This window comes from Mesocricetus auratus, unplaced genomic scaffold (genome assembly GCF_017639785.1).
Source record: "Mesocricetus auratus isolate SY011 unplaced genomic scaffold, BCM_Maur_2.0 Super-Scaffold_15014, whole genome shotgun sequence".
In the NCBI taxonomy this organism is placed as follows: Eukaryota; Metazoa; Chordata; class Mammalia; order Rodentia; family Cricetidae; genus Mesocricetus; species Mesocricetus auratus.
In genome coordinates this window covers 30,129,428-30,142,725 of record NW_024429186.1, presented here as the reverse complement: position 1 = coordinate 30,142,725, position 13,298 = coordinate 30,129,428, and the positions used below count along the sequence as shown (strand labels likewise).

The 13,298-nt window shown below is 52.0% G+C and overlaps 1 protein-coding gene across 5 annotated transcripts in view; it reads left to right on the top strand.

Moving 5' to 3' along the window:
- Positions 1-13,298, top strand: part of Tmem63c (transmembrane protein 63C) — a 105,040-nt gene that overhangs the window by 75,878 nt on the left and 15,864 nt on the right. For all 5 annotated transcript variants that reach the window (XR_005876202.1, XM_040742700.1, XM_040742702.1 and 2 more), the window contains exons 7-15: positions 2,285-2,427; positions 3,680-3,728; positions 5,759-5,867; positions 7,889-7,962; positions 8,585-8,665; positions 8,778-8,901; positions 9,533-9,666; positions 11,549-11,671; positions 12,150-12,303. Coding sequence is in view for 4 of the 5 variants with exons in the window: in XM_040742700.1 (XP_040598634.1) it covers positions 2,285-2,427; positions 3,680-3,728; positions 5,759-5,867; positions 7,889-7,962; positions 8,585-8,665; positions 8,778-8,901; positions 9,533-9,666; positions 11,549-11,671; positions 12,150-12,303 (991 nt within the window). In the remaining variant the exon portion in view is untranslated. The remainder of the gene's footprint in view (positions 1-2,284; positions 2,428-3,679; positions 3,729-5,758; positions 5,868-7,888; positions 7,963-8,584; positions 8,666-8,777; positions 8,902-9,532; positions 9,667-11,548; positions 11,672-12,149; positions 12,304-13,298) is intronic.

The window sequence follows — 13,298 nt, the reverse complement described above, 5'->3', positions numbered from 1 at the left end:
ACCTTACTCTCCAAGGGACGTGTAGGGGAAGGGAAGTAAAATATCAGAGAGACCTTGAGGGAAACAGGATTGGGGGGTGGTGCTGCTTGCAGAGCTGCCTGGTTTACTTTACAGTAACCCCACACACATGGGCCTGGTGGGAGTTTAAAGGGAAGGTGTGGGTGGATATGGAGAGAGGAGAATGTTGGAAAAAAAGGACAGTAGAAACAGCAAGTCTTCAAGGAAAATGGAAGGAAGGGAGGACAGAATTAACTATCACATGAGCTAACTGTGCACGGCATCCAGGGACATGACGTAAAGAGTAGTGGAAAGAGGGACCCAAGCTGGAGGCTGGAGGCAGCATTCCTGGCCCAGGAAGGAAAATCTTGTTAGCCCTGCCCAGTGCACCCCTCCACTCGTTCTGTCTGTCAGGAGGGTCTCTGGGGTCCCCTCAGCCTCCATATGCACATTTCAGGCATGCCTTTCTTTCACAGGATCAGATCTGGCATCCCAAGCCTGCAGCAAGACATGTCCCCATTCCCCAAAGGCATTCTCCCATCAATTTGCAAAGACCCCATCCTTGGGACTTAATTCTCGAGCCTAGGCATGCTTTAATTACCTGACAGAAAATCAGGAGCTGTGAATAATCCCTAAATTGAGTTATTGAAAACCTCTAAGATGTGCTTTTTGTCATAATGTTTGAAAAGTCTGAATCCTGCAGCAGATGTTTGAAGCTGAACATAGCTGATGAACCTACCTAGAAAACCATGAGTGAGGAGACCACATGGCTGTGAGCATGTGTGCATGTATGTGAGTGTTCATACCTACATCTGACCACACATGTGTGTCTTGTGATCTCTATCATTATAGGTTTTATATCCTGAAACCTTCGCCTGCTCTGAAGGCCCTACTTCTAACCTATTAATAGTTTTCCATCATCTTCATATACCTCATGGTGGGCACCAAACTCCTTAATGGCTTTTGAGGGAACAAACCATCTTCAAACCTTAACCGTCACTAAGAAAAACCTGCACAAGAAACAAGAGGAAATTACTCAGAATGCTTTATTGAATGTCAGAGCACCTGCTGTTCTTGTAGAGGACCCAGGTTCGGTTCCCAGCACCTTCATCAAACTCTAGTTTTAGGAGAATCCAACACTCTGGTCTCCAAAGGTAGCTACACACACATATGGTATACATAAAATCACGTGGTAGGTATGTACACACACATAAATAGAAATAAATCTTTAAAAATAGTCTTAGGTTCGATGAGATTATAGGAGAACTATTTTCCAATTTTTCTATAAGGATGTATCACTTATCCTTTTGTTTTTTAAAATGCTTATTTTTACATGGTGTTTTGCCTCCTTGTGTATTTGTGTGAGGGTGCAAGATCCCCTAGAACCGGAGTTGCAGACAGTTGTGAGCTGCCATATGGGTGCTGGGAATCAAACCTGGGTCCTCTGGAAGAGCTGCCGGAACTCTTAACTGCTGAGCCACCTCTCCAGCCCTTGCTGTTTACTTTTGAGACAGGGTCTCCTGTAGCCCAGTCTGGCCTCTAGCTCAGCTTAGGATAACCTCGAATCCCTAACCCTCCTGCCTCTACCTCCTAATTACTGAGACGACAAGAAAACACCTCTCACCGTGGCAGATTTCGACTGGCACCGGCATCATAACGAGACAGGCAGGGTGGTGATAAATCATATACCTATAGATTCCCACCATATGTCTTGATAAGTGTGTCATATCTCTGTTGGGTATCGCCTAGGGGTGAAATTGCTAGTTCACAGAGCACGCGTGCATTCACTTTCAGTCGCTGAGGCCAGTGTGTCTGGCCGGTGCCTACGCTCAGTTTCCACGGAGGAAAGCTCCCAACACCCTTGCCCTCACCTACATTTGGCCATTCTGTACTCTCCCGCTTTGGCCAGCTTGGCAGTGTGGAGCACTGCCTTTGAGCAGAAGGAACTGAAAAATAAAGAACTTTCTTGAAGGGACTCATCTGAGTTATCAGTAGTGATTTGCCCATTGCTACCAGCACAAGCCCTGAATGTTTACAGAAGGACTAAGAGGCTGACTGATGAGTTCACAGGGCTCTGGGTTCCCTCGTGTGCACAGCCTCTCTGACACACCTGTGTTCGCTGACATGCTCTCCAGGCACACTTGAGGCACTCCAAAGAAGGGAAATTTTTCCCCAAGATTAAAACTTAGGGGTAAGGTGATCCTCTTCCTACTGATTCCTCTTCCTACCCATACAAGCAGTGGTCACCCTGGTACCCAAGGAATGCTCTTGTTTGTGTCTCTTGCAGGGACCAGGACCTGATCAGCAAGTGCGGGGATGATGCGCGCATCTACATCATGTTCCAGTATCACCTCATCATTTGCGTGCTCATCCTCTGCATCCCCTCCCTGGGCATCATTTTGCCTATTAACTACGTTGGAACTGTTCTGGGTAGGCAATGCTCAGTGGGCTGTTGGCCCTGAGTCACTGACAGCTTAGCAGGTTGGGTAAAACTTGGACCTTGGGGGTCTAGAAATCTGACTTGTAGTCATTCCTTTGGAAGACAGTTGTCATGAGTCCCTGGGTAAACTACTGTAGTTCCCTCATGTGCAGATCGGAGATGATACAGCTTTGATTGATCTAGGGTCTGGAACAGGACGAGCTCATAGTTCAGTCTAGAACTGTCTCTAAAATGTCCTTGTGCTGTTGGAGGATGTGTGGCTCACAGGAGAGGCTTCTGATCTCCGCTTCTTCTGACTCTATCCTTGCAGAATTTGTCCACTCTGACTTCTGCCCACACCCATTATAACAGGGCAGCATTGTGAGTGAGAGCTTGGCCCCTAAGCTGGCAAGATCTTGACGCCACAGCCTTTGCCCGCATCTACTGAAAAAAGCCTTCTCCCACGCTGACCAAGCATTTTACCTTCTAAATCTGTTCCCTCTACTCTTTAGACATTGGGAGAGACATAGGTCAAGTGCTCAGGGAACAGCACCTGTGTCTTCCTTAGAACTGAGGGAGAGTCAGAGCTGTGGGAAAGGCTGGTGTCCAGTGGTTTCTTTGATGTCCAGTTAGCAGACAGTTTAACCTGATTCCCCAGTTTTCTGTGTTTCTCCTCAGCCAGATGTAGACCTGAACAAATCTTCTGTAGCACATTGAGTAGGCACCAGATCTCAGCACCAGAGGGAGTATCCCTGTCATCCCAGACTCTCATTCCAAGCACTAGCATGTGGCGAGGATAACACAGGAGTTTTAGAGGTTCTATGAAGCCTGAAGCTTCTGAACAGACTGATTAATACACGTGGCCAGAAGGACCCACCTGCTTCCAAAGAGACAATGTCCCATTTTCTGGAGTTTAGGGTTCTTGTTGGGATTGTGGCCAGCATTGCTAATGTCATTGGTCTGGTGGTGGCTAGACAGTCATCTGGTTCCCTCAAAACTCGTTTGCTGGGTGTCTGTTAGGTGACACTCATGCTCTGGGGATTCCCCCACAGACACGTGATCTCACAGATTAGAGCCCAAGTCAGTGCCACCCAGGAGGAGGACGTTTTTGCTGGAAGCTGGGGACAAGTCAGGGGAGCAGAGGGAAATGCAGATGTAGACAGGCGTCACTAGATCCTTGGCATTTGTCCAGCAGCCTTGAATTCTGCCCCCACCGTCGCCCCCAGCAGTGTAGAGGCGGGACAAACTTTCTCTGTCTTTCAGACTGGAGCAGTCACTTTGGTCGGACCACCATCGTCAACGTCTCCACAGGGTAGGTCCTGCGCTTCTCTCCCATTCTACCGACCGGGTGCTGGGAGGGAAAGGCAGGCTGAACGAGTTGGTACCCAGCTCTGCGCTGCATGGATGCAGCAGGCCTGGTTTATTTGGAGTCCAGGTCCTGAGTGGGATGCCAGAAGCTGCATTCTTCCGGTGGGGAAGGACTCCTAATGCCTTAGTTTCCTCATCTGTCATGAGTGGGACCCCCACACTGGCCATTCCTGAGGACTAGGGAAACGATCCCGTTGTGTGGTGTCTTAGTTAGAGCTACTGTTGCTTCGAGGAAACGCATGACCAAAAAAGCAAGTTGGGGAGGGCTTATTTACACTTCCACTCTGTAGTCCATCACTGAAGGAAGCCAGGACAGGAACTCAGACAGAGCGGGAACCTGGAGGCAGGAGCTGATGCAGAGGCCGTGGAGGGGAGCTGCTACAGGCTTGCTCCTCATGGCTTGCACAGCCTGCTTTCTTAGAGAACCCAGGACCACCCTGGGCTGGACCCTCCCCCATCAGTCATTAAGATAACGCCCTACCTTTGGATCTTATGGAGTCATGGCCCCGCCCACCCTAGGCTGGACCCTCCTCCATCAGTCATTAAGATAACGCCCTACCTTTGGAGTCACTTTCTCAATTGTGCTTCCTCTCCCTCAGATGACTCTAGCTTGTGTCACACTGACATAAAAACTAGTCAGCATACTTAGTGCATCTGCTCCTGAGAAGACCCTGTAGCAGGGCGGGAGCAGGGAATATTCAAGGTGCAGTATCCTTGACAACCCAGGATTCAAGTCATCCCTCAAATAATGGAGTGACTCACTGGTCCTCCAGTCTGTGCTTCTGATGTCCACCAATAGGACAATCAGATGCTAGGTTCAGGCTTCACTACTGCCATCTACTGGCCATCCACTGGCTCTGCACCTGGGGAAATCCTTGCTCCAGATTCAGCCCTTAAGCATGGGAAAACACCACCCTTAAGTTCCTTCCCATTCTCAGGCCAGGAGCCAGCCAACCTGATTGGTAGCCACATCAGCCTGAACTGAGCCAGATGTGCCTCTGCTTGTCTGTGCGAAGGCTCACTAAATGGCTTGGCCAGCTTCCTGACCAAACTGCAGAAGCAGTCCCCTGAGGTGTGAATGGGATCCATCCCGCCTCACCCCTTCCTGCTTTGCACCTCTACCGGCGTGTGCCACCGGCCTCAGAACAGCACCCTCTCCCACCCTCCACCAGCCAGCCCTGCCCACCCTAGTACTGCCAGCTGGAGCAGCGCCACCAGCGTCCCCTCAGCCAGCCAGCCATTCTGAGGTGCCTCGTATCCCTTCCCGAGAAGTGGGATCCCATAGATCATCAGGGGACCTGCAGTGTATGTGACTCACGCTGCACAATGCCAACAATGCCAAGCTGCTCTTTAAAGAACCTGCCCTTGCCCCGCTGTAGAATCTGAGTGGCCAGGCATCTGTGTAGGTGGGCGGACGCCTGCGGTGGTCAGGCCCTGAGCCACAGGGAGGAGACCCGGATTGCTCTCCTCAAGCCACACCACTCAAGCTTCCAAACAGTAACCCTGGTCGGATGCCTTGACACGGCGTCCTGTGAGCCGCAAGCCAGGGTGGAAACAGAGCCCAGTGGCCGCCAGCCCTCTTCTCCAGGAAGTGAGGTTGCCTGCTCTTCCTCTCCCTGCACGTGGCCCAGTAGCTCCTCCCTCAGCCTACTGGGCACCTGTGAGGTGAGGGATGGGCGCCCGCACACATGGGCAGCTGTGTCTGTTTCCAGTGACCTTAGGCAGACCGGCCACTGATCTGGCCCTCCTTTCCCTGTATAAGTGAGGGATGGGTCAGGGTACCACCCTGAGGGTCTGACGAGAAGAAGCCAAGAAGGAGCTTAGTGCCACCCTGGATGTGGTCCATTGGAAGCCCTGTCTGTAGCGGTGGGCGGGATGTCTGGGGATGCTGATGGTCCGATGGGGGCGTGGCGTCGCTGTGGGGCTCCAGAGGCCTGCAGCAGCGTGACTCTTGTGCCCCGCCCCCGCCTGCAGGAGTAAGTTCCTGTGGCTGCACAGCCTCTTCGCGTTCTTGTACTTCCTCATCAACTTTGCCCTCATGGGCCATCACTGCTTGGGGTTTGTGCCCAAGAAGAACCGCAAGGTGAGTTATGTGCAGGACCCTCTCCCCAGCTTCACAAATGTGCCATCCTGGCTCTCCCTGAGGGAGGGCGTCTCCCTCCAGCAGGAGCAAGTCCTTGTTTGCCCAACCCCCGCATGTCCTTCCCTCTACCTCCCCTGGCCTAGTATCCCCCCCCACTTGCTAAGCCGTGAAAGCCCCTCACACTCGCCCTCACACAGGATGGTAAGTAGCTGTTCGGGGTTGCCTCCCGTGTTCTGTCTCTTCTGCCCTGGGAACTCTGGAAACCGGGTTAGACTGTGTGTCCTAGAATATTCCCAGCCTGGGGTGTGGGCAGTTGGGAATAATTCCCACCTTTGTCCAACTCCCTGGCTGAGGGCTTCACTTGGGGACTTGGTGTCTCTTTTTTATTGCTTCTTTGTTTTTCTGTGTGTGTGTGTGTGTGTGCGCTCGCGCGTGTGCACACGCGTGAATACACACACGTACACGCTCGTATGTATGTTTACTCACATGAAATCCAAAACAGAACATCAGGTGTCCTACTCTGTTATTCTCCACCTTATTCTGTTGGGACAAGGTCTCACTGAACCTAGAGTAAGGTTAGCTGCCAGCAAGCCCCAGGGAGCCTTCTGTCTCTGACTCCCGCAGTGCTGAGGTTACAGTCAGGCTTAGCCACACCTGGCTTTTTACATGGAAGCTCGGAATCTGAACTCAGGTCCTCATGTTTGGGCAGCAAGTCCATCTCCCCAGCCCAAATCTTCATCTCTTGACCCAGACATACCTTCAAGGCTAAGAAAGCCCACTCAGGCAATCTCAGGGCTGAGGTAGACCACAACCTCTGCTGTACAGACCTCAATGCTGAGGGGTCACAGGTGGGCAGCTGCTTGGGTGAGGACCCAGAAAAGGGTATGTCCTTTGGGTTATTTGTGCTCTGCGGGGAAAGGCACCCATGGGCATGAGCACAGGAGAGTGGGTTCTACTCCTTTGAGTCTACCCGTTCTAGGACAGAATCACATTAACCTACCCGGGAGTGTAGATCACGCGCCCCAAAGTTGCCACCCCAAGCTCTCCAGTCAGCCAGGTGCAGAGACTGGACACCCGGCCGCTTCAGGTTTGCTCATTGCTGAGGCTGGGGTACTCATCCCTCGAGGTAGTTTGTCAGGCCGTCATCTTGAAAGGGATGCATCAGGAGGATGTTATCCAGCTGCAGAGTAAGATAGGAAGTTTGGGCAAGACACCCCAGTGCCTCCTCAGCCTTGCTATGTTGGATAACTTACTGTTACTGTAGCAATGCTCCTGAGGGAATCAACCGAAAAAGAGGGAAGGGTTGTTTTGCCTCACAGCTTCGGTCTTAGTCCATACGTGGTAGGCTCCGTTGCTTTGGGGCCTGTGGTGAGACACGCATCACAGCAGAAGCAGGTGGCAGGAGAAGGTTACTCACCTCAAAGTGGCAGGGAACCAGAGAGGAAGAGGAGGGCTTGGCGTACCCTGTGAGGGCACCCTGCCAGCCGTCTAAGACACTCACTAACGCTCCTCTCAAAGTCTTCATCTTTTTCCCCGTGGCTGTAGCTGTTTATCAGCCGGGCCTCTGGGACACATCCCAGATTGAGACCAATGCACTTGCTCCAGGCCCAGGTCCAGGCCCCCCTAGATTACTAGGGATTGCTCCAGCAACACGAGGTCTTACACTAGAAATGTAGGCAGTTCGGTGAGACGGAAAGTCACTGTGGGGGTGCGCCATCCACAAGCGGACACAAGTGATCTTTCCTAGAAGGGGAGATGTGGTCCTTTACCTAGGCTCTGGTTCTCCCTTCCTGAGCTCACCCGTCTGGCAGGAGTTCCCAGCTGGAGCACAGAGACTAACCACGGCCTGGTTTGCTGATTTTGGCTACAGGATGCTGGCCAGCAATTGCTTAGCAGGGAGGCTCTAGGAAGCAGGTGGCCTAGTGGGGGCAGAAGGCTTGCTCTCCCGGGGCTCTGGGCCACTAAGGACTCATGTAGCCAGCATTCTTGCAGAAGCACAGCCTCCTCTCCCCCAACTCCAGATCACGAGGACACTGATGATCACCTATGTACCCACTGACATCCAGGACCCAGAGATCATCAGCAAGCACTTCCAGTAAGTGGGAGCATGGGCTTTGTCGAGCATGTCCTCCTCCTCCCAGCATCTCCTCCTCCCAGCATCTCCTCCTCCCAGCATCTCCTCCTGGGTTCTCATAGGAATGTGAGTTGGCACAGAATTCCAGGGCTAGAGACATTCCTGGTGGTGGTCCTCTCTGGACTCAGTTCGGGATCAACTATTTAGAATGGAGAGGGCCACCAAGGCTGCAGCAGGGTTCTAGAGGCCCTTGTATGACATAGGTGAGAGGCAAAAGGGGCCACTTAACTTTTTCTTGTGGCTTCAGCTACTCATCCCAGGGAGACCCTGCTTCCCAACCATCTCAGTCTCCAAACCCTGGACCTAGCGATGCTGCTCCTTATCACTCAAAAGCAGCTTCTTCCGAGCCCCCTGGTGTTTGGAGCACTGCCATACCCTGTTCTGAATCGCTTCGAGTCTCAGATGACTGGGTCTAAACCCCAATGGTAGCTCAGCCTTAGGGGCAAGAATAGATGTCATTCTGAGAGGCAGGAACCACAGGCAGTAGAATCTCCCATCCCCGTGGGCTGTGACACTAATTAGGGAGTGAGGTTGCTCAACCCAGCTCCACAGGCTGGTTCAGCATCCGTGTTTGTGACTGCAGGGAGGCCTATCCTGGGTGTATGGTGACCCGAGTCCACTTCTGTTATGATGTCAGGAACCTCATTGACTTGGATGATCAAAGGTAAGATCATGGAGGGGCCTGCTGGCCACTGGGGTGAGGGGTAAGGAAAGGATGGCACTTCCTCTGTCGGTCACCGACCAGAGAGATTTCCCTCATTGCCCACTGCTGCCAGGCGCCATGCCATGCGGGGCCGACTCTACTACACGGCCAAGGCTAAGAAGACCGGGAAGGTGATGATCAAGATTCACCCCTGCTCCCGTTTGTGTTTCTGCAAGTGCTGGACCTGCTTCAAGGAGGTAACTGACCAGGGTGATGGGAAGACCAAGGAAAGGGTGGGAGGCTGGGCTCCAGGCTGGTCCCTTGCCTAAGTCCCCATCTCCAGGGCCCATCCAGGTCTAGCCTGGTGGTCCAGAACCTGGCTCCCCACTCTCTCTCGCCTAAACCCTGTATCCTTGCAGATATAAAGAGGAGCAAAAGCCTTTCTTGGGTTCCCTTATAGGGCGATCACAGAGGCTTGCTCTTGTCTGCCTTCTGATCCTGGACAGATAGACCGGAGAAAGCATGGTAGCCTGCAGTAGGTGGCCATGCCTCAGGCTTCCAAAGTCACCAGGACAGAAACAGTTGGAAAAATAGAATCCACCTTGTCCCCTGACCTCTATGGCTAGAGGGGTCTCAGGCACATGGACCCGGAGGTCGGTTAGACCATAAGAAGAATGCCCAACCCCTGAAGTTCACTTGGGTCTGAAATATCCACTAACCACGCTGTCCCTCGATGTCCCCAGATCTAAGGGCAAGAGGCGAAGTGAAGAGTCAGTGTGTAGCTGTTCCAGGGGTGAAGGGCTTCTGGCTGTATTTGAGAGCCCTGGGGCCATGCCAGGCCTCGCTGGCCCTGGCCTCTCCAGCTCTGAGGGCCTCCTCCTGCCCCAGGTAGATGCGGAGCAGTATTACAGTGAGCTGGAAGAGCAGCTGACTGACGAATTCAATGCAGAGCTCAATCGCGTCCGGCTGAAGCGGCTTGACCTGGTCTTTGTCACCTTCCAGGATGCCAAGACAGTGAAACGGTGGGTGCCGGGTGTCATGAGTCTCAGACGACCAGAGTTCCAACTTGGATAGTCTAGATGATGCAAGAGGCGGGAACTGCAGGCAGCTCTGAGCCTCCCATCCCTATGGGCTCTGTTTCTCAGCCAGACGCCACTCTCTTATCCCCGCCCAGCTTAAGGGGCAGAGGATCAAGCCTGCCTCCAGATATCTGCCCCTGGCTGCTCTCTCTTCCCCCTTCTGGGAGCTGCCATGTTGCTGTCCCTTTCTGTTGCTGTCCCATGGCTGTACCTGTTCTCTGGTGAGCCTCAACTGCTCTCCGGGAATGCTTCCTACTGTCCGCATAGGCTGTGATCTCTTGCCAAGGATGGTAGCCATTTCCTCCCATTCCATACACATCACCCCCCACCTACTACCAGTGAGAAAGCCAAGGGAGAAAAGGCCATTTTGACCTTCCTTCCTGTCTGCTGTAGGCTTGCCCAGAGCCTTCCCTTTTTCTCCAGTCCCAGCCTTTAATAATCTCCTCTCAAGGAGGAATTAATTTCATTCCATTTAGAATGTCCTAGAAGGATTCTTTTAGCAGAGAACTAAATGTATGGGAACCCCAGAACTGGTCTCAAAAGGATTGTGGGGCCCTCTTTTCCCCGGTGGGAACCCCTGGTGGGCACCATGGAGGGTGCCTTCTTCCACCAACGCTACAAAGGAGTACACCGCCTAGATGTTAGTCACAAATAATAGTGCACTTAAACGCCCAAACCTCTTTTTTAAAAGGTTTTATTTTATATTATGTGTGTGGATGTTTTGCCTGCATGTATGTCTGTGTACCAGTTGCATGCCTGGCACTCAGGGTGACCAGCAGAGGGCGTCAGATCTTCTGGGACTGGAGTTGTGAGCAGCCATGTGGGTGCTGGGAATTGAACCCAAGTCCTCTGGAAGAGCAGCCAGTGTTCTTAATCATTGGGCTATCTCTCCGTCCCCTCAGACAGCAGCAACAACAACTATTTCCTCTTTGCTTCCTCTTCCCTTCCTGCCTGCCTTTCTTTTTCGTTGTTTCGGTTTTTTGAGACAAAGTTTCTCTGTGTATCTCTGGCTGTGCTGGAATTTCCTCTGTAGACCAGGCTGGATTTGAACTCAGGGATCTACCTGTCTCTTGCCTCTTGAGTGCTGAGGCACCACTACGCCTGGCCTCTCAGACTTCTTACATGTCTAATTTGGCTGCTGATTTCTGCTCTTTTCACTCCCCAGTGAGTTGACAAAGGACATATAGAATATTATTGTTATCATTACTATTTGTGTGTATGTGTATTTGTGTTTTGTATAAAGCAGTACCCCTAGATAAGGCAAGATTTTTCATTTCTTAAAACTTCACCAGATGGCAGAGATCTGAATCTTCATTACAGCAGAATGCGTCAGCAGGTCAAAGACCAGGCTTTGACACCAGTGTGTACCCTCTCCAACTGCATCTCAATTTAGAAACCCGTGCAACTGAGATTCTGCTCCTCACCAGAAAGCATATGTTCAGGGCCACGGGAAGAACCCTGGAGCCTGGGGTCACTGATGCTGATCTGAGTTGAAGTTAATTCCTTCCTATGACTTTAAAGGACGAGCTCATCTGCACATTGCTACTGCTGCTAATGGGGCCAGGAGCTGAGGACCCTGGGGCCTGCTACTCTCACTGGGTAGTCTAGACACTTCCAATAGCCTCTCCCCCAGCTGCTGTGCAGTAGGAACTGTCCATTTCTAAGGTCCTGGGACACTTGGCAAAGGCTTTGAGAATTCCCAAGAAGTGGAGTAGCCCCGCTGGTAGGGACTGTCGTGGTGGCACTGGGACCCCGGGATGTGATTCTCTGAAGTGTTCCTCTCCCTACCCCAGACCTACGTCTCCTCTCTGTTTCATCTCCGCAGCATCCGTGAAGATTACAAGTACATCCAGTGTGGTATGCACCCCAAGCAGTCCTCAGTAACGACCATCGTCAAAAACTACCAATGGAGGGTCGCTAATGCCCCTCACCCCAAAGACATCATCTGGTAAGCCTCCTCAGTGTCCTTCACTCTGTCTCTGGGATTGAAGACAGCTACAGGACAGGGCCTGTTCTCTCTACTTCATTGCCTGACAGAGAATCCGTGGGGACTAGACTCAGAGCTGTCCAAACCCAGCTCCCGCTGGGCTCTGCTGTGTGCTTCCTTGAGTGTCATAACCCTACCTACCACACGCTCACCTTTACCACGGAAGGGACCAACATTGGGGAACGTTTTCACTGTGGCTTCTCACTAGCACTTTGAGACATATTCTGGGCCTTTACAAATGGTGACCCTAAAGAGAAATCCCAGAGGCCACTGCACATAGGACCAGGACAGAAAAAGTATTGTTCTCTCTCTCTCTCTCTCTCTCTCTCTCTCTCTCTCTCTCTCTCTCTCTCTCTCTCTCTCTCTCTCTCTCTCTCTCACTCACTCACTGGACTGAGACCTTGGCCTGAGTGTGTCTCTCTTCTCCCTCCTTTTCCAGGAAGCACCTGTCCACCCGCCGTTTCCAATGGTGGACTCGCTTTATCGCAATCAACACCTTCCTCTTCATCCTCTTCTTCTTCCTCACCACGCCCGCCATCATCATCAACACCATCGACATGTACAATGTCACCCGCCCCATCGAGAATTTGCAGGTGCCTCCTCTGCTCAGGCTAGGCCTGGGGCTCCTGGGACAGGGTTCTAGAACTTTTATAGCAACAGCATGATGGAGGTCCAGTGGTGTCATGGGTAGGGCAGAGTGTCCTGAGTTCTAAATAGGATAGATGTGGGGCTGTTGCCCCTCTTGGGGACAGGCTGGAGAGGAAAGGAGAGTAGAGGAGCTGTAGGTGGGTTCTGGGGTGAGTCCAAGGATGGTAGTCCAGTGAATGCGGGCTTTAAGGGTACTGATGGATTGAGTCACGCTAAGCCAGTTGGGGGACTATAGGGTACAGCAGGCATTAGCAGCTGTGTTCTCAGCAGGCTTCCTTGGCTCCTGGTAAGAGCAGAGGGTAAGGAAGAGTAAGATGAGTCCCAACACAGCCTTTGGAAAGAAAGCAAGACCTTAGCATTGAGTCTGCCTTCTCCCCACCCCCATGCCTGCAGCCTTGGCCCCATCAAAGCTCTTCCTCCCCTTAGAGCCTGCCCTCCACTTAGAAGGCAGCATCAAGGAACACTGGCCCGGTTCTTCAAATGCTGTGCCCTTCATGCTGTTCTGATGAGCCAGAAACCTTCTCCACCCATAGCACCCTTTCTCTATTCCCAGTAAAACATACCCACCCCACCCCACCACACACACAAACCCTCACATGCACATCTATTATACACACATACACAGACATATATACAGACACACATATGCACACACACAGAGACACATGTATAGACACTCACATGCACACAAGTACACAGACATATACAGAGCATAGACACACACACACACACACACACACACACACTTGCGCATATGCAGGTACATGTATAGCCATACCACTTTTGTGTCTGTCTCAAGAGGCACAGGCCATATGCATGCCGCAAACCTCTCTGTTCCCATAGGCCTTCTTCCTTCCTGACCCTTCCCATGCTGCCCCCACATCACACATCATAGTTCAGGCAGTGTTATCCCTGAGTCCTGAAACATGAGTCCCAACAG